Consider the following 26,040-nt stretch of genomic DNA (forward strand, 5'->3'; position numbering starts at 1 on the left):
TCTCTGAGGCCAGGATAACTACTGTTTGGGCAGTGTGAGAGCAGTGAAGAATAGCTTATAGAGGTGTGGAAGGAGAAAATACATTCATTAAAATTAGATACTTTTTCTTATTTGCCAGTAATTTTTTAAATCTCTAAATTTTTTCTAAAAAAGGCCTTGCCTTGCAGAGAATAAGACACCAACCAAATGGTGATTCAGGACAGCTGGGAATAAGAGTGTGGCTGGCAAAACCCAAGGGGCCGTTCTTCAAGATAGCCAAATACTTCACTTCCTTACACTTGGGGAGCTGAAAAGAATCCCAGATTCATTAATTTTGTTACTTAGACAGTGGCTCTTATTTTGTGTTTGTTCTTACTTTAAAAAAATGTTTGGAGCTGGTACATGTCCTGACTCCTCCTTTAAACTGGATCATAGTCTGAGCCACTGTTATTCTGCCAAGTGCTAGTTCAAAAGGAGAAACTTGTTATCTTTGTGGGGACGTTCACTGCACTCCTCTAGCGTCAGCCGCGGCCGCGTGCCAGCTGCCCTGCCTGCCCACATTCACACCTGCTCTGCTTCCCCTTTCTCTCTCTGACAGCCACCACCCTTCAGTATGTTTCAGATCTAGAGCTAGAGATGGAGTCAGTCTGCTTTTATTACATTGGAAACCAACTCTCTCCTAACTTGCTGCTATCTGTGTTGACAAAAGCATAGGAGAGTTACTTACCTCAGTTTAGGTGAGGGTTTAGAAATTGTAATAGAGGTTACAGGGGGAGGTTTGGAAAAGGCAAATCTTTGGCTATTTGGACCTGAGGATGTAATGGCTTGTGGGTCTTATTATCTACTTTGAAGTAGCCAATCAGTTTAACATAATAATAAGAAAAGGGTTTGGGGTGATGCAGTGGAATTGGGCCCAACATATACCCAGTTCAGAGCGTACTGAATTTGACCAGAAGGCAGGTACTTGATGTGCTTAGCAGGACTAGTGGTTATGTGAGGCAGTAGAGAGCAGTGTAACCTTCCCGTGCCATGAAGCCTGAGTTTTGTTCTCAGATGCAGACCCTTTCCATGAAAGGTTTAAAGATGACTCAGAGAGAAGCTGGAAGGAAAACTTGGGCTGCTTGACACTTTATCCAGTGTGTGCTCTCCTCTGGCAAGGGGCACTAGCAAAAACTTGCTTCTCCCCAGGGAGACCCATCAGGCTGCAACAATCAGAGCTGTAAAACTACCATTCATGGAGCACTTACTATGTGCCAGGCACTGTGCTGAATGAAGACTTTTTAAATTTAATTTTTATTGTTAAAATTATAAATGTACATAGTTTAAGGGGCCAAGTAGTTCTGCAAAGCTTATTATAAAAAAATACCAGTCCTGCCATCTACCTGTATTGATTCCTGAGAAGCAGCAAGCTCAGTGTTTGACATGTATTACTTCACCTAGGCCGCACAGCAGCACCATGATACAGGTACTGTTGTTATTCCTACTTTTCAGTTGCTGAGACTTGGGGTACACAGGTTCCATGACTTGCCCAAGGTCATGCAGCTAGAAAGTGGTAAAACCAGAAGGTGAACAAAAGTAGTTGTTTTTGACTCCTGAGCCTGCTTTCTTAACAGTGTGCTATGCTACATTGCTTTCCAATTACAAATAGTGTTCAAGTACACATTTTTGTCAGCTGCACTAATAGCTGTAGGCTAGGGAGAACATGCTTTCTATAATATACTGCTACATTTCAAATGAGGATCAAGCCAGTTATTGACCAAATTATTATATGACTTTACTATTAAACCCCTTCTCCCCTTATGCTACCATGGAAGCTACAGAAATCAGCCTTTCTCTGTAGCCTCCAGGAAGGGAAAAGATTCCCTACAACCTCCATAGTTTCTTGGGTTTAGATTTATGTTGACATTGAAATTTCCATTAACTCACTCTTGAGAGAGCAACACCTATACCTCTTGAGTTCTCAAAACCTGTAGGATTCCTTGACTGTGGCCAAAAGATACAGTCTCTGAAGTTTAACTTTTCTGGAGTGAATTTAAAATCTCCCTTTGAAAATACTTAGTATTTTAGAACTATGGCATACTTAGAAACTATCTTATTCCCTCCCTTTAAAGTCAGATTTTTTTCTTCCTGCAAAGAGTATCTGGAGAAGAATATTTTGGGCAAAGAGACAGCCAGTACAAGCCCTGAGGTGGAAGTTTACTTGGTTTGTACAAGGAACAGAGTGAGGGAGGGCGGACAGTAGAGGGAGATGAAATCAAAAGACAGAAACCAAATCATGGAGGGCTTTGCAGGCCCTTATAAAGCTTTGGTCTTTGGTCTGAGGGCAGAGGGACCCATTAAAGGGTTTGGAGCAGAGGGGTGATGTGATCTGACTTAATGTTATGAAAGGATCATTTCTGGCTCTTGTGTGAAGAATACAGGGCAAGGACGACGGAATCAGGGAGCCAGTGGAGAGTTAATGTGGTCGTGGACGTGAAGAGAGGGAGTACTGGAGTACTTTGGGCCTTGGGCCAGAGCAGTTCCAGTGGAGGTAGGAGTTGTCTGAGTTTGGGTCTAGTTTGTAGCTAAAGCTGACAGCATTGCTAATGGTTGGAAGGGAGGTGTAAGGAAGAATAAAGTAAAGGACAACACCAGGGTTTTTGGCCTAAGCAACTAAAAGGATAAATTGCAATCAGTGGAAAAGGGAATAGCTGTGGTAGACATGGGGAGAGATCAGAATTCTATTTTGGGTACACTGGAAATTTCTATAAACATCAAAACAGAGATGCCATGTGGGCTGTGTGAATCCAGGTTATATAGCGTCTAGGCGAGATGTCTGGGTGGAGATACAAGTTTGAGAATTGTGGCATATGGATGGTATCTAACACTGTGAGACTGGCTGCAATCCACATGTTCTGAGTGTCTAGTAGGGTTTCTCTCAGCCAATGGACTAAGACTGTTGACATTTTAGGCGAGCTAAGTCCTTTTTAGGGGAGTGGGAGTGTAATGAATTGTAAGATGTTCGCTGCATTCCTGCCCTTCACCCACTAGATGCAAGTAGTAGGCTTGCAAACCACTTGCAAACCACTGGTATAGATAATAAAGATGGCCAAGGACTGAGCTTAATACTCTCTAACCTGTAAAGAGACCACCCCGTGTTATCCATATTACCTTTACTTTATTCTTATTCTTCATTGAACAGCAGCAACAGTCTTGTGACTTTCGTGGTTATACTCTTCATTTGTCTAAATAATAAGGAAGTTGAGACTTGTTCACAAACAGCAAATTGGGGTGTGAGGGTCATGGGCTGGAACCCAGTTGCCCAGTTTGAGTCTTAATGTTCTTCTAGGCCACACTGTGATTAAATTTGCTGGCAGAAGCAAAGTTTGTTGGCTGTTCTCTGGAGGTGGTTTTTACACTTAGTGTCAAGTTGTAGAGGCCTCCTTGTTCATCTTGAGGAACTACAAAAGAATTTGGCCTGGGAGGAAGCAATGCAGAGCATCGAGGAACCTGCTTCCCCCCCACACCCCCTCATTCAGTGGCAGATTAGCACATTCTGTACCAGAAGGGGTTTGACAGAAGGCTCTGGTGTAATGATATTAAGATGACTCTGTTTGAAACCCAGGGAAGCCAGTGAAGTCGTCCCAGCCTTGCTGGTGTTTTCATTGGCATGGGTCATGTGTGCATTTTTAAAATTAATTAAGCAAACACTGTGAGCCTTAGAAAGTGTCTTTTGTTGTTTGTAACATTACTATCTGACTGAGAATAAAAGGTATCTCCAGGAACTCCCCCTTTTGTACCTCAACAGCTTCAAAGCTGTTAAGCTCCATTTTATTTGCTTTGGGGCTCTGAGCATTGTTTTACACTGATCTGATGCTGGACAGTCCTATAGTTGAAACAGAGCTAGTGTTCCCAAAATTGCCAGAATATTTTATTTTGGTTATAAGGATGTATTCTCTTCCCTGTACCCTGAATTCAGCATTTTAATTTCTGATGAAAGTTCTTAAAGTAGGACCAGTGAAATTACATAGGTTCAAACAGATAAGTGTAATTCAAAAGTGTGAGAACTGTGTATGGATGTTCAGGTTTTGAATGACTCATTTTCAGCTAAGTTTGCTGTAATTATATTTTAGCAGGACCAGGTGCAAACTGTAAGATTAAGAGCTGTTGTATGTCAGGGGGAGCTCAACTGAAAGTGAGACCCTTTCCAAAGCTGTGGACATTCACCTGCAAAGGCTTGAGGGGCTTGGGCTTTTTGCTCTGATTTCATTGCCCAAGGACCAGTTAAGACTGCTTTACCAGAGATACTTTGATACTATTTAGTCAGTAAGTGGGGCCTCCTAGGTGCTCAGCCTATACTAATCCTTCTCTTCAAAGAATTTTCATAGATGTGACTGGCTCATAGGAAAGAATGAGAACCAGGAAAGATGTCTTGCCAATGGGTTTCAGCCCCGAGCAAGTTCTCTATGGATTCAGTGTGACCAAAGAAATTGACAGCAAAGCGTTCTTGGGGTGAAAGGGTTATACCCAACTTTATTTCCAGGTGGCAGATCAGTCACTAAAATCCCATTCACTCAGAACGAGTCTGCATGCAGCAAGCCGGTCTCTGCCTCTGGGCCCCTCTGTCCACACAGCCATCCTGCACAGTTGTCCTCTGGGCCTCTCTGCACATCCATCCTGCACAGCCGTCCTCTGGGTCTCTCTGCACAGTCATCCCGCACAGCCATCCTCTGGGTCTCTGCACAGTCGTCCCGCACAGCCGTTCCTCTGGGCCTCTGTCCTCGGCACTGCCACCACTCCAGCCTCTGCTCTGCTGCCCTACAGCCTTGCAGTCCTGCCACCATGTCGTGCCCAGAGCACTGGGTAGAGCTCTTTTTATAGAGTCAACAGCCATGTATTGCCCACAGGTGTGCAGTGAGCTAGTCAGCCAGGGCCAGGTGAGAATCTTGGCCACAGGAACTCTCATTTTATCCACAATAGACTATACTGAATTCTAGTTCACTCAAGTGCTTGCTTGAGTTTGGAGGAGGGAGAATGTAGAGGTTTGGAGTAGCCAAGAAAGTGATATCTTGGTAGATGAGAGATCAAGTTGAATTGAAGGGAAGATGAACCACATTCAGGAAGGGCAAGAGGCAACTACAGGCAAGGCATGTTCACGGGACACTGGCCAGCCTGACTATGGTGAGTTAGGTGTGCTCAGGGAGGGTGGGGTAAATTTGGGAAGAAGATCTTTGAAAGCTGAGCAAAGGAGAGTTCCTGTTTAATGTGAAAGGAAACACAGTGACAACAGTGCTTTTGAGTGGGAGTGGCAAGATGAAACCAAGTGTGGCCTAATGGGACCAAGGAGAGAGAGTTCGTCTCCCTCAGCCAGGCAGCTGTTGCGAGATGATGCTGTGAACTAATTGTAAGAGAGATGGGAGATGATGGTATAGAAGATAAGGGTAATGGACAGAAAGTTACAGGAGCTAAAATAGAAATTCTGAGAGGAAATGGGACCAGCAGCCTCCCCCTGTGCATCTGCAGGCCTCCCACAGTGCAGCAGCAGTGGCGACTGTGGCTGGGAGCTTCTCTCCTTTTGGGTGTCCAACCCAGTGAAACTCTTACAGTTTTTTCTTCCTTTTCAGGAGTCTTCTCTACCCTAGGAGAGGGCTATGAGAGAGCTCTGTCTGCTAGCATGCCACCTGGATTCTAGCATGCCTGCTGTTACATGAGATCTGGGGGGCTAGAATTACAAGTAACAAATCACTTTTTCCAGAGTCTTTACAGAAGGAGAAGTTGAACTCAGCTTTTATCTCCTTGTAGAACTTTAAATAATGTTTTCTTTCACAATTATGTTGGAGTTTTATTCTTCATGGTGATTTTCTTGATTTGTCAGGGGAAGGTGAAGGCTGTGGGAGTCGCCTTTGGCTATGGGGAGCCTTGGATGGATGGGAGGATGAATGGACAGGAAGAGTGGAGAGGTGATAGGAGGGTGGGTGATGGAGGGAGGAAGAATAAGGGATTCATGATGGAAGATTGGATGGATAGATAAGAAGGTCTCCAACAGGACAGTAGAAGTTCATTAAAAGCAACAGAAAAACTGCTACAGAGGTATAAGTATAAATGGTTTTACAGGGCTTTAAAAAATCAATTCAGCATGCTTATAACTGAGTCAAGCTTTTAAGCACAGATTTGGCACAGCCAGAAGTCTTTGAACGGAGCCTTTGTGCATTAAAGTAGGTTTATTTTCTTTTCTTTGGCTAGTTCTCACACTCGTTCTCAGCCAGTATATCAAATATGTCTTTGAAATTTTGAGGACTGTCACATAAAAGTGGCTTGAACACCAGAGTGAAAACATCTACAGAGGTCCCCGTCATGCTGATCTGGCCCTGCTGCACCAGAAGCAAGCCTCCTTGAGCAGTCCGCAGCCATCAAGAGAAGAGTTTGAGTATGCCTGAGAAAGTCTTCCTTGCTCTGCCTGTTAGTCCAATACAGACTATTTCATTTCTGAAGGATTGAGAGCCTAACAGGTTGATTGGGGGCTTGGTTGGTCTCCAGCCCTTGCCAGCCAAACCAACCTGGTGAGCAGGGTCTCACCACACCATGTTTGCAGTACAGGATCGGGGCAAAACTGGTATTAAACCCTGTATTCTGTGTGTGCATTCAGTGTACCGAAGTGATACAAAAGGAGCACAAGACGGGTGAAGCTCTGACCAGGACTAGCCCGGCTAACGCAGAGTAGGAAAGCCCTCGTGGTGGTATCTTACGCTGCCGTCAGTGTACACCAGGAGAGAGCGTGTTACTTCACAGCCTTGCAACAGACGCTTCTGTCTTTTATTAACCTGTGTGAACCTTCTATTTATTTAAGTCAAATCGTAAATAAGATCAAAACAAAGACAGGTGTATGAAAGTTTCCATGTTGTAGTGTTTTATCTGAACAACTAACTTTAATATAGAAAAAGTGTACCCAAAAAAACTCTTGTGAGACATCCTCATTTCATTAGGAATTTGAGCCTTCTTTTTTTTCCTGAAAGGTTAAAAAACAAAGAGATGGCTTTTACCATTGCAGAGTATTTCGGAGTTCACTCATTTTACTGATAATTGAGTCTTACTATGTGCAAGGCACAAATAATTGGCAGAAACAGGCCCCACCTTCTTAAAAGAGCAGTTGCTCTCCTAGTGCTGAAAGTTGATAGGTAATCTTTTAAAAAATATTCTAGCTGAAACAAAACTAGTTTCCTGTTTTTTACTACTTTAGCATACAGTTAATGTTTCCGCTCAGTGACAACTTTGAGTATTCCTTTTTGGAAATGTTATTTGTGTAATATTAGGAAGAACTTTAAGATATTGCAGGTGCACACACATAAGATCAATGACAACCAAAATCACTGGCTGGGAGTGACTCAGCTATAAGCTATTGTGAAAAACAAATCAGAGAGTTGTTATTTTTAGGTTGCTTTGAGAACAAGATCACAAGTACTGGATCTTAAATTGTCCATTAAGGGGATTATGATGAAGGAGACTGAGCTTCTGCTGTATGTCTATAAATGTTCTCTTTTAAAAATATTTTAGAAAATCAGCCAAATTATGGCTCACAGCAGTTAACTCTGTCATGGGAGTGCAGTTCAGGACTTGGCCTAACTACGATAATCGTTCAGCTGGCCTGAGGTCTCTTCCCGAGACACCAGCAGAAGAGAGCAGTACCTCTGTCTCATTAGCTGGTGAGTAAGGGGGAAGTTGAACAGGCAATATACCTAAAGGCTGTCTCCCTTTGCCAGGACACTTTCTTGTCCCCAAGTACATGTGGGGATGCTCTGAGAAATGGAGCCTTCGGAAACCCACTTCTTTGCAAGGTGAGTAGGCCCTAGGGAACTGACCTTTGGAGCTGGAGTCAGATACAGGAATTATTTTCTAGGTTTGATTATTCATACCCTCTGTGAGCATGGATAAATCCAGCCTTGCTGCTAGTCCATATAGGGTGAGAAAGGAGGGTGGCCTTCTGTATCAAACTCAGTGAGTTTGATAATCCTACTGATGTCTCAAATTTTCCTTGAGTCAGAGTTTAATTCAGGGCTCTAGTACCATCTGATGCATATATTCCTTGATCTGTTTTATTTATAGGTAGTGTCACAATTGTTAAGGAAGAGATGTCAGTGATACCAGCTTAATTCAAATATTTGGCATTTGCTTTTCCTACAGATAAAAGTTAAAGGGTTGCTAGGCCCCAGAAGAGAATGAACATCATCTATGTTACCAAACCCTACTTTTAGGCTGGGGTTGGAGACATTAGCTACCAGAACCTGTTACACCAGGTCTTGGAACTCCAATGGAACCTGAAATATAGATGGGCCTCCCGTTTCGAATATACCTCCATCCCACTATTAAGACAGGCATTTCCTGCTTGGCCCTCTGCCATTGGACACCCTGGACAAGCTGTTCTTAGAATCTCTGCCAGGCTTTGCTTCTGCTACTGGTTTTGCATTGCCTGTGTTCTGTGATCCACTTGTGACACCTATAATCCTGCATGTGGGGAGTCTAGATGATAAAGTGATTTTGAAATAGAATTGGCTCCTTCTCCCTTCCTTGAAGTGATGGTAATTAATTGGTGGGGAGGGGGAGAATGGAGCTCAAATCACCTTTCTGTACCAGTTAAACATCAGCAACTCTAAAATGCCAGTCTCTGGGTAAAAGGGAATTAAGTAGCATTTTTCTTTCCAAAAGGCACAAAATCTCAGTCAGTAAACAGAGGATCAATAGTAATACCATAATCTAAGCTAGTTATACCACACTGAATGGTCTAAGAGCTGGGGCACTCAAGTGGAAATCTGAAAATGCCATGCTTTATTCCTCTGCTAATTTCATTGGACCCATTTTATTTATCTGTAAAATGGGAGTGCATGACCAACAGTTCTTGGCAAAGTCAATGAACTTACTTCCCCAAGCATTCCAGAGAAGTCACAAGACTAGTACTTGCATAAAGGCCCATGTTAAGTGTGTGGAACTTTGGTGTGGAAAGCAATTAAATTTAGGGTAGAGGGGGAAATATTTATAGAAAACGAATGCTGTTTGTTTTTCAGGTTTTCTTCTCTCTGTTTTTTTTCCTGCCCAGAGATCTTTGAACATTGTTGATTCTAAATCTTACTGGAATCTAAGCCTTTACTGCTTTCCTTGGGTTATTCCAGGTGTGTGAATATTGTTGAGAAGTACTGAGAATAGCTTGTTTTAAGCTTCTTCACTTCCCACCTCTGGTGTGTGTGTCCCTCTGACCAGGCCCCGCAATCTGGAGTCTGGGAGCCAGTTGCTTTTGCTGCCCCATCCACACTTGATTGAGGGGGCAGGTGTCACGGCTACCATGTGCGTTATAGCCTTAGCCTGCCTGCTGGAGGCATAGTTGGCTTGGGGTGTGACACGTGGCATTTTGGCATTTTAAACACCACTGCTCCACTTAGCTTCGTGCCTGTGATCAGGTTACCTCGCCTCTCTGAGCTTGGAGACTATTGTCTGAGTGGATCTTTGTGAGAATTAAAGAGAACATGCTGAAGTGCTTGCAGCAGCACCTGCACATTCACCTGGATTCACCTGATCCACCTCCAGGGTTGTTTGGTTCAGTGAGACCAGCAAGCAGCTAGAGACATAATACTGGTCTTTTGAGGCTTTATATTGAGAGGAAAAAGCAAAAAACAGTTTCAGTGCTTTCCACTGCAAAACTATGCTAGTCTTGGCAGCTTTGACCTCTGGCCTAAGCCTGACCAGAGGGCATTTTTTCTTAGAATACTAAGTTTTTCAGCCTCCTGAGCCAGGCACTTTATGTCAACCCCTAGAACCTTAAATCTGGCAAGACTGAAGGAGAAACCTGAGATCCTGTGAGGGGAGGGACCTTACCCAAGGTCACTTGGTGAGCTGGTACAAAGCCAGGAGCACAACCCAGATCTCCTTCTCCCAGTGCCACACAACCTACATCCTATTGAGGGCTGTGATTCTCCAGCTCACCATCTCCAGAGCCCTACCCCTCCTGGGCCTTGGGGGGCTTTGACCAAGATGGTTGGCATGACCCTGACACTTGTGTTGCCAGGCCTAAGCAACTGTTTAAAACTTGATTTTGGAAGGGCTAATATTCCTGTGATATAGAGGGGTCTGATGCTCCAGGTAGTAGTATGAGAAATACCTGTCGTCTTCCAGTTACTCAATAAATACTAGGTACCTGCCAAGGGCCAGGTGCTATGCTAGGTGCTGGGAAGGTGGTAGCAAACAAGTGTCATCCCTGAAAAGGGATTCTAATAACTGGCAACTCTACCACCAAGCAGTTTTATTTATTTGTTTTTTTAATGTGTCATGTTTTTTCAAGGTAGTCAAATTCTGACTGCCCGCATCCCATCAAGCTAATTAAAAATGTCATCTCAGTCATTCAGGTGAACCCCTCACCACCCTGAATTGTGCCTAGATTCAGTATTCTTAATATAGTTGTCAAGCATTGGGAAACTCCCTCTGGTCATCTGTCATGGTTATGGCTGAGGGACCTGCTCTCTGTACTCCGTGCCCCTTTGGTCCAGAGGCCCTGCTGCTTCTCGGCATTTTGGGGTATATGATCCTAGTGACTAGGTTGGTCACCAGTTAGACCTTTGCCCTTCTGGGTCTTGGCGTCAATGAGCACACTCTAGGAGGAGGCTGGGAAGGGGGTGGGAGAGACACAGGTCATCCTCCAGTGAGTTCATGCAGCTGCTTTTGGTACATCTTGGTGTCTCATTCTTAACGTAAGAGAAAAGTGAGACTGTGAATACTTTTCCACCCAGCCAGGCAGCATAGAAAATGCCTTTGCGAATTTGGAGGTAAGCGTACCATCACGTGGCAAAGGAGAGGCAATGTGGGAAGAACAGATCAGACTTGGGTTTGAATCTTAGCTCTGCCTTTTAGTACCAAGTGACTTTTAACAAGTCTCTTAGTTTCTGCAGTCTGGTGGGCATCAGTCATATGCATGTAATAATACTTAACTGGCTTTTGGAATGAGGAGTAAAGACAATGTACACAGTGTTCCTAGTAGTATGCCTGGTATTAGGTGCCTGTAGAAAGTTGCTGTCTCTGCTGCAGTGTTGATAGCCACAGTAGCCTACATCTGAAGTAAAGGTGCAGAAAGTGGTGTACAAGGATCTTTAGCAGAAAGATTGAGACACCGTTGTCAAGGAAGGAAGGAAGGCCTTGTGGCCTAGGTGGAGGAAAGTTGGCACCAATCTAGAGCTAGAAGTTGAAAGATGAGAAGAGTCTTTCCTCCAGCTTCCCTTTTGATGATGGTGTGACTGAGTGAGAGCACTTAGCACCTTGAAATGCTGATACTTGGCATTCTGGGCTTTGCATAGCAAGGACAACCCTCAGGCCTTGTCGTGCCTTGGGGCTTCCTTCTGGCTCACTGGGAACCACAGATTATTTTACTGGGTTTGGTTGTTAAAGTGTATGTGCTGTGTCTGCCACCACTGACTGTCTTCACTCTCTTCCAGGGGCTCCACGGGCCTTACCCCTTCGGCCAGTCTTAAACGGGTGTCAGCAAGAAGAAAAATAAGACCGAAGGCTTGACTTTTTTGGGGGGCGGGCAAGGGGTTCCCTCTGGATGGCAGACCGCGTCACATGGACCTCTGGCTCTGACCCCCAATCCTGGAAGAAGAGGAAGAAGCAGAACAGACTAGTTTTGAGTAAACTCAGTATGCATGTGTGAATGCTGAATTGCAGGAGTGGTGTTGAGCTACCAAGAAGAAATCCGTGCAGCCGCCTTGGTTTTGTTTAGTAGGCATCAGTCTAACAAATCATTAGGTCACTCGGGAAGGGAAAAAAAGTTTAAATGGGGGGAAAAAGCCATCTTTTTCAACAAAAATTATTTTGCCTACGGACAGGTTGTAGTTTTGAGCACATGTTAATTTTTTCCCTCTTTCCCCACTTTTATTTTTTTGGATAAGGGATAACATACTCTATAGAATAGCTGCTTGCTCTGGAAGCGATTCAGGTTAAAAGCTGGTGTGGCATGTTTGGGGACTCTCTGGGTCAGTCTTACAGGAAGACATCTGCCATGCCACATGACTCCAGAAGTCTCTGACTCCATCTGTTTTTAATGGCATCAACCAATCAATTATCGCCCTTTTCCTCTTCTTTTCTCTTTAATCTTCTGTTGATTTACACCTTTGACATTTGTATTTGTCAACCCTGTGGCTTGTTACCATCTGAAACTCTCTGAAGACCAAACTTCCCTGTGTGGCCAGCAGAGGAAGCCTTGAGGACAGATCTCGGGTGGTGTGGGAGTTTCTGAGGCAGAGAGGTGTCCTGCACACACTTGTAACAATTCAAATTGCTCTTCTTCCATGTTTCTCTTGGTGGAGAGAGATGCCATTATGCTTACTGCTCTTTTGGATTCTTTGTCCACGGGGTTTTTCCATTTGCTCTGGGAATAGTTCCTCCATGCTACGTATATGGATGTGCCACAGGCACACACACATGGGTGTTGATGCAGCTCATCAGTGAGTGTGAAGGTGTCCCATGCTTCTCTTTTGGCTCACAACTCCCTTCCCTGTGTTTCTGTCCGGTTGTCCCACTGTGATGTTTTCACAGCCCATTAGTGGAGGCTGAGCTGTTAAGGTATGAAAATACAACCCCAAATGGGGAATTTGCCGTGGGGAAAGGCCATAGTTACTGACAACATGATCTTGGAGACCACATTTTAATGGAAACCAGAGGACCCCCACCCTGAGTAGGATGCTTGGTTTTTGGGAGGTGGTGGGCAAGGAACAAAGGCTGACTGGCTGGCTGCCCACTTGGGTAGGTGGTCCCACTGGCATCCTGTGGATCTGAGCAGGTTGAGACGTGGGTATCTCCATGGGAAGCTTGAACCAGGCGAGAACAGCTATCTGCCAAAGATACAAGAATATGCAAAGTCCCTCTTCTCTTCCAACCCCCTCCTTCCCTCGAGTCTTGGTTGGTTTGATAGCCAGGGATATGGATCTAGGGTGTGGATGCAGGGTCACCTGCCTGTCATGCCCCAGAGGTGTGAGACGAGCAGAGAGACCAGGTGATGAACGGCTGCAAGGGGTCATTATAGCCTGGGTATGGGTGAGGGTCTGCCTGCCTGTCTCTGTGTGTCTGAGTTCCACAAATGCGTGATATTTGTTCCTCCTCATCCTCTTCTGACACAGTTGTTTTTTAAAGCTTGATTGTGGGAGAAAAGCTTGTATAAAATTCCTTCACCTCCCCACTTCCCAACAAGTAAAAGGGGGAATAAACTTTGGTCCGCTGGAGAAGCCCCGGGGGGAGGGTGGAGCCATGCTGCTGAGAAGGGCGGTACAGCTGGCGCTGGGGTTGGACTAGGGCTCACACTGGAGCACCCACTCTCTATGCACATGAAAAATGCCCCATTCCGGAACAGAACAGAGGGGAGTCCCTGCCGGTGCCCAGGCCACCAGTGGCCCAAGCCAGGGGCTCACAGTGGCTTTTTGTCTGAGGGCCCTATCAGGCCCAGCCTGCGGCTACTGTTGGTGCCAACCTCCTGGGATACCGCCAGGAACCCACACATAGTCCAGCCATTCTCCTGGCTTGCTCACCTTCACAGCAGTGCATCTCCAGCTTCTCCTGGCAGGATTATGGGAAACTACATCCCCTGGTATCCTGGCTTCCTCATCTCCCCGACACAGGTGTCCCTTTCCTGTTTCTCAGAGGGGCTACCTGCCATTATTCAGCAGGGGCTTCATAGGCCACCACCAGTAGGTCTGGCCCTGCCAGAGGCACCCTGCTCCTCCTCTTCCCTGTAGGTAACCTCACCTATAAGGTGACTAAGCATGTTGGCTTCCCTCCTAAGAATAAACCATTTCTGTACACATCTTTGGAGAGCTGAACTTCTTGCAGAGGCCCAGAGTAAGCACAAGCCGTGGTTTAGGGGTGGAGGAAGTCCATGGCTCCTCCAGGACCAGGAGGGCATCAATACCATTCTGCCTCCTCTCGCTGTTTTGGCTTTGAGCAACGCCCAGAGCCCCTCTACTCCCCTGCCCAGTAGGGTGGTAGATGCTAACCTCTCATCCCCAGTAGTCTCCCTTGCTCTTGGTCTTGTCACCACATGGCAGGCTACCTCTGGACAGGACCACCAGTGTCTGGCAGCAGTCAGGTGAAGCAGGCACTGTCCTTGGGGGGCCTGAGCTCCGCAGGGGAGGCAGAGGGGCTGAGGCTTGGGAAGAATCTGTGTGCATGGAGTGAGGTATGTGTGGACGTGTGCACGCGTGCATGCCTTTTTTTCTTTTTGTCATGGGGACAGTTGAATTTGGGGCATTTTTCTATAAAAGGCAGCCTTCTCTTCCCTAGTAAAGACTGTCTGTCACATTAAGCCCATCAGAGGCACTTCTAGCCTGGAGAGAACCACACCAAGACAGCTGGTGTAGCCTGAGAGTGGTCAGGTGGGAAATGGGCATGAGAATTAACACCTCCCCAAATTCAGTCTGATCCCCAGCAGGAGAGGATGGCGGGGCTGCCAGGGCTCAGAGCTGCAAGCTGGGTCCTCAGTGCACCCGGCCTTACCTTTCCTTAGTCTCCTTGGGTGAGTGCTGGAACAGCAGTGGCTGCCCTTCCACCTGGACAGGGGTGTGTAGCAAGCACACTGAGTGGGTGTTTGTGCTGGGGCGTCATGGTGCCTGGGAGGAGATGAAGATGAGGAGGTTTTTCCTTACTGTATAAATGAATATTTGTATGATTAAATTAACACACAAAACTATTTTTGTATGTGTCAGTGAGTTTTATTGTGCGCTCAAGTCCCCTGTGTCCCTGGTTGGCCCAATAGTGGCTCTGTGATGTATACTTTTTGCTCTATGGGTCTACCTTTTTCAAATGGGAAAACTGAGACCCTGAGGTTCATTATATGTCTGGGAAATCAGTCCTGGGGTTATGATTAAATCTGCTGCCCTCCTACCTCCCAGTGACTAGAAACATAAGAAAACTGCTTCCAGTGGCCTTTAGGCCCCCAGAGTACCGTGAATCTATTGAGCACTTCTCCAGCACATAAGTACCACCAAGTTAGTGTTGATGAGCTAGCAAGCACTGTTGGGGCAGATTTCCTGTGTGTCAAACACATTGCACAGAAACCAGGGTAGTACAGGAAGACTGCAGACTGTCACAGGCACCTTTCCTACTGGGAAAGCAGACAAGGCTGAGTTGGAGAGTCTCCTCCTCAGTCTCAGCTGGGCACCGGGCATCCTAGATTTAGAAGATGGAATGAATCTTCCTTGCATGCTTCCCATGGCGGTTGGACATTAGTTCATGAGTGCTCTAGGCACTCCTTGCGTATACATTGGTTGGGTAAGCTTTTGTGGACTAGCCTGGAAGTCTGATAATCAGGTAGGGACCCCACTCCAGGCAATTGGCAAACAAACTTGCAGTCTGTTACTTAGGTGAGACAGGCCTATGACCTTGGCCAGGAGATGGGGAGGCAAGTTAATTGTGGTCAGCATGAAAGAAACTTAATTGGCAGATACGATGGCAAATCATGGGTTGCCTGGAACCATCCTTTTGTCTGTAAGCACTCCAGAGAACTCAAAACTCGGCTTTGTAAGTCACATCATCACCCCTCTGTGTTGAAGAGAAGGTGAGATCAGAAAGGGAAGGGAGTTGATTGTCTTAGAGGTTCAGACCCCTTTGTCTTGGCTCCCAGGCACTGGCATTACTTTCACTCAGTTGCAGACCCCCAGGTTAGGCCTTCACCCTCGCTGGCAAAGGTGTGTGTGTTCTAAATGATGATGGCCCTGGATGTGAGCCCCAAGACCTAGGGTGCAGGAGTTGATGGGGAGGGTATTCCCTGGCCACCTCCCTGGGGGCAGCCCAGTGAGGAAATCAGTGGCCACAGATTGCATGAGAGGAATGGAGGCACCACGAGGGAACTGGTCCCTGCTCCAAGGGCCTGAATGCAAAACTCATGAGTCTGAGCCCAGGGCAAGAGAGCATGGGCCCACAGACCCCTGGGGTGAACACCCTTGCCCCTGCCCTTAGTGCCAGGACAGCACACCTGCATCCTGCTTCCTTCCAGGTGCCCACGGCTGTTTGTTCTCTGCAGGAGAGGGGCCCCCACCCTGTGACCTGGGTCTTCTGGCAGCTCAGACCCACTCCCAGGACTTTCCCAACACCCCCACTGCTGGACAGTTATTTGCTTGGCAGAATCTGTTTGTCTTTGGGGCTGTAACCTGTCAAGAAGTCACCAGGCCCTGGGAGAAGGGAGCTGGTTTGATGGTAGTTCCTGGCGTGAGCTATTCCCACGGGGGCTAGGTAACAGGGATGGGACTCTTAGCTGATCTTTTGTCTAGTGGGTGGGAGAGGCAGTTGCAGTGGTCCAGGCCCAGCCCTCCTGGCAGAGCGAACAGGTCCTCTCAAGCCACCTCCCTGCCCCAGCTCAGGTTGTACCTGAGGGCCTCCCACACTGTTCTTGAGAAGGCACCTCCCTCACATGCTTGCTGGGATCCAGCCACTTTCCCAGGCACCACCTGGTGTCCAGCCCTGTCTGGCAGCCAAGAGAGCAATCACCGAGGGCGCTCATGGTAGCCCTTCATTTCAAAAATGGGAATGGAACAGGGAGCAGACAAGACTGCTTTGAGATGGGGCAATATGTGTGAGTTAAGGGTTCAGGATGTCCAGAGAATGGATTCTGACAGGCTAGCGTTTCTGACTAATGGCTCATAGGTTCTTCTGTAAAACGGGGACGTACTGGCTTAGAAACCAGGACTTGGATAGAACTCAGTGGATTTTATTTATATACGTATATATGTAATATATACCCTTTTTAACCCTTAGTTCTGAAATGCTGTGATCTGGGGCTGTGCATTTCAAACTTAAATGTGTTAAAATGCAAATCCTGATTTAGTAGATCATGGAGAAGAGGGCAATATTCTGCATTTCTACAAACTCCCAGGTAGTGGACACTGTTGGTCCTGGGACCGCACATGGTGTGAGGATTGTAGGGGATGGCCTGAAGGGCTGCAGGACCCCCCAACACCACCTGCTGGTCTGTGAAGCTGAGCCAGGGTTGTCGGCCACCCCCACTAGAGTCTCAGGTATCTGAAAACATCTAGAAAGGTGACATTCAAAATATGAGCCATAGTTGCCCGGCATTTCCCAGGGTTTGTCTGAGGCTGTGATTTCTGGATTAAACATTATTTCCAGTGTGCTGCTTTTCTGTCACAAACAACAATGAATTTCCCTCATTTACTCCTCACAACCATCCAGACGAGGCCCAAGGTTAGGCCAGCCTGGTGCTCAGTTTTTGAACAGGAAACTCCTAAGCGTCACAACTCCTGTGAACATGGAAGTCAGTGCTAGGGAGTGTGGAGTAATCATCCTTCACTCCCAGGACTATCTGGGGGGCCTCTGAGGAAGCAACATCTCAGCTGAAACCTGAAGGATGGGGAGATGGAAAGGTAATAGAGGGAACAGTCTGAGGAAAGATGGGAGAGGGAGGTGTACTTGAAACACTGAAAGGAAATCAGTGCCACTATGGGGAATATTCCAGATGGCCCTGTTTCTATCTGTGTGGAGGGGGAAGAGGTGTGAGAATATAGGCTTCTCAGTCAACTGCCCGAGCCCAGTTGCAGCTTGGGAGAGCTCTGCTGCCCTTGCCCCTTTGCAGTTCATTTCCTCGTCCACTTGTTGAACGTTACTTCTGTGCCAGGCACTATCCCAGGTGCTGGAGATATTCTAGTCAGGATGGACAATTAACAGAGATGTAATATGTCAGAGGTGACAGGTGCTCTGGAGAGAAATAAAGACGGGCAGAGAATGCTGGTGAGGGAGACAGGAATGCTATTTTAGTACGACAGCCAGAGAAGCCTTCACTAATATGCACAAATAGTGGATTATGAACATTCCAGGCAGTGAGAACAGCAAATACAAAGGCCCTGAGGTGGAAGCATGGCTGTTCCCGCACAAGCGAGAAGATTAGTAGGACCTAAGGGCCAGGGGAGGGTGAGGCCTCGAGGTTACTGAAATGAGTTCGGCTTTCACTCTGGGTGAGACAGGAGCCATTGAAGGGCTGTGAGCACAGGGACACATCTGACATCCTTTACAAGGTCCCTCTGCCATGTTGAGAATAAACTATAGGGGAACAAGGTAGAAGCAGGGAGAGCCAGTGTAAAGCCAGGAGAGGCCCCCACCTAGGGGCCAATTGGCAAGGATATGGAAGAGTGAAGCCAGGGCCCCAGGAGACCCTGTGGGGGTCATGCTTGCCTGCACCCAGCCTCCAGCCGAGGTCAGCAACCAAGACACCCAAGATCGTTAAAAGGCTGGATTGTCACTGCTCAGGGCCTCTGAGCAGCCGAGACCCCCACAGAATTAGAGGGTAGTGGGATAGCAAGGGCCATGGAGGGACTGCGCTGGGCTGGGAGAAATGCCTTTTCGCAGTATGGCTGCCCTGAGCCACAGGATGGAGAATGTGTGGAAAGCAGGGGTGGTGCCTTGGGGGTGCTGGGTAATGTGGCTACCTGGGAGCTAGTGTAGGGTGGGCCCAAGACAGCAGAGGGCGCCACGTGGTCCAGGCCTCATCTGGAAAGGATGGACACTGCCCTGGCCTGACTCCCCGTTCAAGTAGGTTTTCCAAATCCCCACTTCTTCAGGGCAGGTGTTGCCTCTGCTCTCCACTCCAGGTAGGTGAGCTTGGGTTTGAATCTGAGCTCTGCTGCTTGTCTACTGTGTGACTGGTCAGTTTATCTAAGTATTCAGAACTTCAGTGTCCTTCCTTATCTGCAAATGAGGACAGTCCTTTCTCCAGAGGCATCATGAGAATTAAAACCCATCATGAAAGTTTAGCATCATAAACCTGGCACATGGTGAGTGTCTGGTATATGGTGACCATTGTTATATTTTGTGACCTGTCAGATGTGGGAGGTCTGGGCTCCTGAGAAGGGACTAGGACACTGGGCATTTGGGAGGCAGTGTCCCAAAGATCTGTAACCTGCTTGGGAGTCTCTCCCTGGACCAGAGCCCATATCCTCATCAAATCCTTGCCTTCTGGGTATTTCTTGGTCTGGAGTGGGAGTAGGAATGCAGGAAAGGACCATCTGGAAGAGTCTAGGAGATCCTAATTTCCTCTAAGAAGAGGCTCTGAGGGGAGGAGGTTGTACTCTGCAGCTGCATGCCGTAGACTCTCAATACACATTTGCTGAGTGAAGAAATGAACAAATTTCTGATTTCTGGAGGCAGACACTGCCCAGGCCAGCTCAGCCCCCAGTGTGCGGGGACTCCTGGTAGAGTCAGGGATCATGGGTGTGCCTGAGGCTGAGAATGACAGCCAGAAACCTATGCCCTGGAACTGGTTTGGCCGCTGTGGTTTACCACTTCCGAGGGTGGAGCACTGGGGTTGACACATTTGGTTCCAGGTGTCCACAAAGACCCATATCAGTACCAGGGACAGGGAGGGAGGCTAGGCCACAGGTGGGCACCAAGGTGGCATCTGCTCCCCATCATGCATTTCCTGGTGTCAAACAACACCCAAATCCTCTGAGTATATCCCGCTCTGGCTTTCATGCTGTTTTCTTCACTTACCTCTCTGCTCCCACCCACCCTGGCTTCCTGGTAGCTGAGCGCACGTATAACCAGGAGGCATGGAGGTGAGGTCTTGGTCTTTGTGTTGGGATGCCTACATCAGGAGTTTTGAGGTAGTTGCTACTGAGACAGGAGGGCAGTTAAGCCCCTGCCTGACTCCCTGATGTGAGTCATCCAGGGCTGATGAAGACACACGTCTCTGATGAGGAGACAGGACCCAGGAGACAGAGAAAGCAAGCACTGGTGGGAATTGGGGGACTGAGGGCCTAAGTGGGGCCTGCAGTAAATACGCCGTGCAGGAGGGTCTGGGAGAGCCAGGCCTTTTTCCAGTGCCATAGGTTGGAAACTGAGCATTCAGAGCACCCCCAAACATGAGACCAGAAATGGCCTTAGAGCCTAGCCAGAGAGGGCACTGCCTTCCCCAAAGTCTCACAGCCACTGTGGGCCCCTCCCAGCCCAGGCTCTCCAGGACACCCGAGCAGCCAGGGAGAGGTCCCCCAGCAAAGAGAATCAGTGGTTGGTAACCAGGAACTGACTAGCTGGCTCGGATCCCCAAGAACAGCAGCCTCAGGGGCAGGGTTTGTCCCATCATCGATCATAAGGGTGGTGGTTGGGCCCAAGGGGCAACAGCCTTGGCTCTCAGTACTCGTTTACATGGAGCAGAGAGGAATTTGCATCTTTGAGAAGTTAACAGCTGTGGGAAGGGACAGAGCCCTGGGAGTCATGGCCAGGCCTTCAGTGTCTTGCCTCTTCCTGGAAAGGGTGGGTGCGGGCGGCAGTGGGCCCTGTGCCTGCCAACGCCCCCCACCCAGTGTGAGGAGCACAGCTGAGTCCCAGTGCCATTTCCTCAGCGTACACGTGCAGTTCTGTGCACCATTCACATGCAAGAACATTGCCACGCAATACACACGCATCCATATACTGACACAGGTGCCCACTCATGACCCTAATTCACAAACAGACACGTCACCACTACCTTAAGGTCACGTAATCTCACACCAGTGTGTGCCCACAAGGAAGTTCTGACCCATATGCACATGTTCATACTTAATAATAGTTTATGTTTTTTACTCGTTGCATCTACAAAGGAGGCATATTTGAAATTCTGTTCCAGCCTCACAACAACCTTCTGAAGTAAGTGCTATTTTTTTCTTTGTTATGGATGTATACTTCTTACACAGTAAAGAACACAAACTTATGCATTCAGCATAAGGAATACAAACTTTCCTATGCATAACCATCACCCAGGTCAAGATCTAGGCCAGGCCCTGAGCTCACCTAGGCTCCCCATGTGCCTTCCCAATCAACAGCCCACGCTAGAGGAGTCAATATTTTGTCAAGTGCCATTAATCTTCCCATTTAATGGGGTGACAGAAATGAGGCTCAGTCCCACAGTCACATACTAAGGAGTGGCCAGACTAGAAGCTCCGACTTCAGACTCATGCACTACATAAATATCCGTAATGTACACAGGCACCCTCTCCCATTAACAGAAAGCCATCATCACCAAAGGGATGGAAGGGCTTATTTTGTTTTTTCCATGAGAAAAGCAGCAGAGACAATTTAAGCTTTATCTTCCACCTACCCTTAAAAGGGCACATCTTGGCTCTATGGCTTCAGGCGGTGGCTGCAGCTCCCACCCTGGGGCGTAAAGCAGTTCCAGCAGGGGCCGGGGATGCGTTCAAGGACACTTCTGCACCAGAAGAACCCATTCAAACACTTTCATCATCCTCTCCACCTGCACAGGTGCTGTGGGCCAAGCTTGATATTCATTCATGTATTCATTCTGTTAATAAATATGTAAAGCTGCACCAAGCACATAGCTGCCGTGTGCCCGGCCCTGTCCTAGGTCTTGAGCAAGCAGGCATGAAACAGACCACAAATGTCTGTGCATTGCGGAACTCGTATGGTGAGATACATGGTGTATCATGTGATGCAAAGGGATATGGAGAAATAGGAGAGCATCGGGAAGTGAAGAGGAAGTGCAGCTCCAAATAGGAGGTCAGGGAGGTGCCCACTGAGAAGGTGATGTTTGAGGAAAGAAGTGAAGCAGCCAAGGGAGTGATCATCGTGGGTATCTGGCAGAAGAGCATTCCAGGCAAGGAGAACAGCCAAAACAAAGTCAAAAGATGGGTGCCTGTTGTATTTTGATGTCCCTTGTGAATTTTGCCAAATGCAGGTTCTGGCATCTGCCCCACCCTAAATGCTGTGTGACTTTGGCAAAGCCACTCCCCCTCTCTGGGCTCTGTTTTAACCCACATGATGTGAGGCTTAGATAGTGGGATGCCCTGTCCACTCAAGCACTCTCCATGTCCTCAAGAGCCTGCCTTAACCAGCAGAGGAGCATCTGTGGTCACCCCCAGGCCTGTCAGAGTGAGTTCCACAGCAATGCCTCTGGCCCAGCTGCCCTCACTCCCGGGGTGGCCACAGCCTCAGTCCAGGGCCCTAACTGCTCTAGATGCAGTGGCCAGGGGTGGCAGGAGGGGAGCCCCTGGCATAGTTCCTGGATACTAGAGCATTTTCAAATATAGCAATGTGTATTTGGAAGAATGGGTGGTATTACTGGAAATTTGTATGTGGCTTGGATTTCATACGTTCACCTGCACATTTATTGTTGAGGGAAACAGTGGGTGAAAGCTGAGTCCAAGCCTCCTGAGACCCACCTTCCCTGGGCACTCCCAGGCCTGGCTCGTCTCTGAGGACCTCTCTCCTGAACACCCCTGACCTCTTCCCAGGGTTGGGACCCTATTCCCTTCGCCTTCATTCCCTTTGCTTTTTAATGTCCTTCTTATGGGAAATGGCTACCCAAAGCCATATAGACAAAGAAGGTAATGTCGAAAAAAGGAAATACTGACAAACCCTCTTGAGTCATGTAGGAATTTCATTCAGCTACAAGTAACATAGCCCTAAAAGACAGTGGCTTTAAGAAGATAGGGATTTATTTTTCTCGCATTAAATGTAAAATCTAAGGGTAATTACAGGGCTGGCCTCCAGCCACAAGGCTGCCTCATATAGCCACAGTGTAGCCACCACAGCTCCAGCCATCACATCCCAGTTCCAGGCAGAAAGGAATGACTGAACTACTCCCCTTTTTAAGGAACTGTCTTGGAATCTCTACCCAACAACTTCGTGTATATCCCACTGGCCAGAACTTTGTTAACTATTCCTTCTATCACAAAGGAATGCTGGCATTTCCTCCAAGAAAACTGGGATTCCATTAGTAAGAAAGAAGGAGAGAATGGATATTGGGGAGGCAACCAGCACTAGGTTTCTTCCCTGTAGATGTCCTGTGCTCTTCCATCTCTGTGCCTTAAAAAAGTCATGCAGACCCCCCAGCAGTGAGGTCCTCTGCCTTAATCCCCACCCATCTAGTCTCTGGTAAGGAGCCCACAGCACACTTTTCTAAACCTGTTGGTGTTGCCAGCAACAGAAACCTCCTAGAGTTGCTCAAGTGAAAGAGGGATAGTGGAGTTAAATGTAAGAACATAGGACAGCAGTCATTGGTGTCCATCAGAGGGGAGGGGCAAGGCCTCCTCCCTCCCCTGCTCAGCAGGCACCAGAGATGGAGACACAGCAGTGGAAAAGCCAGGTCCAGTCCCTGCCTCCAAGGAGCTGACATTCTAATAGGGAGAGACAGCCGTCGCACAGAACAATACCACACAGATCATTTCAGGCTCCTCTCTGTGCCAAAAAGATAAATCAGGGAAAGGTAGTAGATAGAGATTAACCAGATGATGAGAGAACACCAGGACAAAGTTGGACACAATACATGTGGCACTCAGGAAAGTGGCCCAGAATCCAAAGACTGTGGACACTTGAGGGACAGGTGGTAGAACCCAGCTCCAGATGCAAGGCCCCAGGGCAGGTGTCAGGTGCAGGGGCCCCCAGCTAGGGCTGACCCAAGCCTAGAGAATGGACAAAAAAATCACAGGGGGATGTATAGGGAGACCTGTGCCAGTACTGAGACTGTTCAGCAGAGCTTCTGGGTCCAGACACCTAGCAAAGGCTGGAGGTCCAAGACCATGGTCCTGGCGGGTCCCCTGAGTGGTCCTCCCTAGAGGGTTGGGTCCCAGGTGTACAAGTGAATGGTGGATGCAGGCCTGATGAAGAAGACAGGCCTCCCCTCCCCCAGGCCCTCACACCCCCACAGAGACCCTACTGGCAGCTCACAGGGCTTAGAGGAGAGTCAGCCCCACCACAAAACCAGCCATGTGAAAAATGACTTTCACCACCGGGAGCAGAGACGCCAAGTCCTGAGCACCCTTCTTCATGGAGGGAGTGGCCTCAAGGTGCTGAGGAAAGGGGAAAATGGGCTGGCTCCCCACATTGTCCCTCTCTGCAAGTCCTGCAGCCCCAGTCCTTGTCTCTCACCATAATGCCTGAGGCCCACAGGAAGATCAAATCAACTCCCTCCCCCTGAGGCGCTGAAAATGAGCTGCCACCAAGGTGTCCATGCGGTCCGCTGTCACCCAATAACGACACCTCACATGTTTGGGTGATGCATTTTCTCATTCGGGGCTCCCTGGAGCCTCCATGGACCCTCTGTAGAGAGCACTGTCTGTCCCTCAACCTGACACATGGGAAGACCAAGGCTCAGAAAGGAGGTAAATGTGCTCAAGCTCCCGCAAGGGAAGGGACAGTGGCTGGGGTGACTGGACCCTGCAGTCAACAGTCTTGGGTGCCAGGCTAGGACTTCATCCTGTAGTGGCCGTGAGCTCTGTGGGGTCATCAGCTCTAAATCACATATAGAAATGCACACCCACATCCATCCACGGGACCCCTGCCCGCTTACTTCTGACAGTGTTCACAAATACTATCTCAGCTATTTCTCCTATCAACTGACCCAGAGGGTGTATATCATCCCCGTTTTACAGGACAGGAAACTGAGGTGAGTGGCCCTAAGGAAGTGGAGATGCTTGCCCAAGGTTTTGGGGCATCTGGACCAGGTCCTCTGGTTCTAGGCCTGCCTTTGGTGTCCAGCACCCGTGTAGCAGTGGTAAGAAGCGGGCAGGCAGTAGACATGAGCTCCAATGTCACTCCTACCTGGCTAGTGACCTTGGGCAGTTCACTGATCCACTGGGCCTCAGTGTCCCCACCTGTGAAGTGGGGCTAGTTCCATATTCACAGAATCTTTGTCAGACTGCACTGGGCTCATGTTCACCTGAGGCCCCACCCTCCTCTTGAGGCCAGGCAACAGCTGGGGGGCAGCTCCTCACTGTGCCCCAGTGCCCCCTTCCCCTCCCTGGGCCAGCTAGGCCCACCCATGGCACATCTTCCAGATGGCATCATAAAGCCCTTCCCCTGCCCCTCCCAGGAGGCCACACCCCACTGGAGCCCTCACCAGCACTTTCCCCTTGCAGGGAGCCTTGTGCCTGGGGCCAGGTGTGAGGGGCCACAGGTCGGGGCCAGAGCTGGGGTCTGTTCCTTCAGGGAAGCAGGAGGAGAAGCCAGCCAGGAAAGGGAGCTGTGAGAACTAGGCTCAGGACACCCCCTCAGCTGCCCCTCCCTCAGCCCCTTCTTCTCCCTTCTCTGTTCTCTGCCCTTCCGCTACTTGAGAGAGGCAAACTGGCACTGCCAATCAGCTGTTTGACCTCAGGCAAGTCACCAAGACTGAGCTCTAGTTTCTCCCTCTGTGAAATGGCCCCCCTTCGTGGGCTGGCTGTGAGGGCTGAAGGATGCTTTGGAGAGCGTCAGGTGAAAGGCAGCCTGCTGTTGGCAGTGAGGTGGGGAGAAGGGAAAGGAGGAGAGGGGCCGTCCTTCTCTGGGTGGACAGGGACAGGAAGCCTGGAGAGCTGAGGATGAGGTCCCAGGCCAAGGAGGCAGGGCCCACATCTGCCCTTCCTGGTCCCCCCATCCCCCACAAAACTCATCCCTTCAGCTCAATACCCCCCACCCTTCTTGCCTGCAGGACGCAGCTGGAGCCCTAGTTTTCCCAGCTGTGCAATCAGAGTGGCAGGGTGGTGTGGGGGTAGGGAGGTGAGCTGGGTAAAGTGCCTGGCACCCATGGGGTGGGGCCCAGTTTCTCAAATGGATCTAACCCCTTTACCAGGAGATCTGTGCTTCAGCCCCCACCCACTTCTTCCAATACCTCGGTTGCCAGGACTCACTCAGGCTTTCTTGTCTGAAACTTTGATCTCCCTCCCTGCTTAGCTTCCCCGAGCATGGAGAGTCTGTCCTGTACAGTTCAATTCTTATTTACAGATTGCCTGTCTGCTATTGTTTCCCTTTGTTTTATGTATGTTGGGAGGGAGTAGAGCCCCGCGCTGGCTCTCAGGCCAAGCTGCCAGGATTTAGGTCCTCATTCCGCACTTGTGTTACCTGGGAGGTAATGTAACCTCTCCTTTACTTCAGTGTCCTCATCTGTAAAATAGATAATAGTAGTGCCTACTTCATAGGGCCGATGTGCTGCTTAAACAGTTAAAAATCTCTCAAGTGCTGAGAATCATGAGGGTCTCTGCAGGGTCTTAGGGTTACTCTTCTCATCTACCTAGTGCAAACGGGACCTCTCAAAGCACACAGCTCATGCTGCCTGGGTCACCAGGGAAGCTTGCTGATGGCGCGCTGCAG

General features: G+C 48.5%; 1 protein-coding gene and 1 long non-coding RNA gene across 5 annotated transcripts in view; one reads left to right on the top strand and one right to left on the bottom strand.

The window, feature by feature from the left end:
* The window catches only part of ILRUN (inflammation and lipid regulator with UBA-like and NBR1-like domains), a 98,846-nt gene extending 84,178 nt beyond the window's left edge, over positions 1-14,668 (top strand). For 2 of the 4 annotated variants that reach the window (XM_037000719.2, XM_037000720.2), the window contains exons 5-6: positions 7,716-7,790; positions 11,427-14,668. In XM_037000719.2, the coding sequence (XP_036856614.1) occupies positions 7,716-7,790; positions 11,427-11,462 (111 nt within the window). In that variant the 3' untranslated portion in view covers positions 11,463-14,668. The remainder of the gene's footprint in view (positions 1-7,715; positions 7,791-11,426) is intronic. The other 2 variants (XM_017663096.3, XM_017663097.3) reach the window with 1 other exon arrangement.
* LOC140846832 (uncharacterized) lies at positions 12,621-24,531 on the bottom strand. The gene is made up of 4 exons (XR_012126280.1): positions 24,517-24,531; positions 21,059-21,259; positions 14,476-14,588; positions 12,621-12,821 (listed from the first exon to the last, which is right to left on the bottom strand). It is a non-coding gene; the product is annotated as an uncharacterized lncRNA (long non-coding RNA).
* Between the last annotated feature and the right edge of the window lie 1,509 nt (positions 24,532-26,040).

The sequence above is a fragment of the Manis javanica genome, chromosome 16, assembly GCF_040802235.1.
Source record: "Manis javanica isolate MJ-LG chromosome 16, MJ_LKY, whole genome shotgun sequence".
NCBI classification, from domain to species: Eukaryota; Metazoa; Chordata; class Mammalia; order Pholidota; family Manidae; genus Manis; species Manis javanica.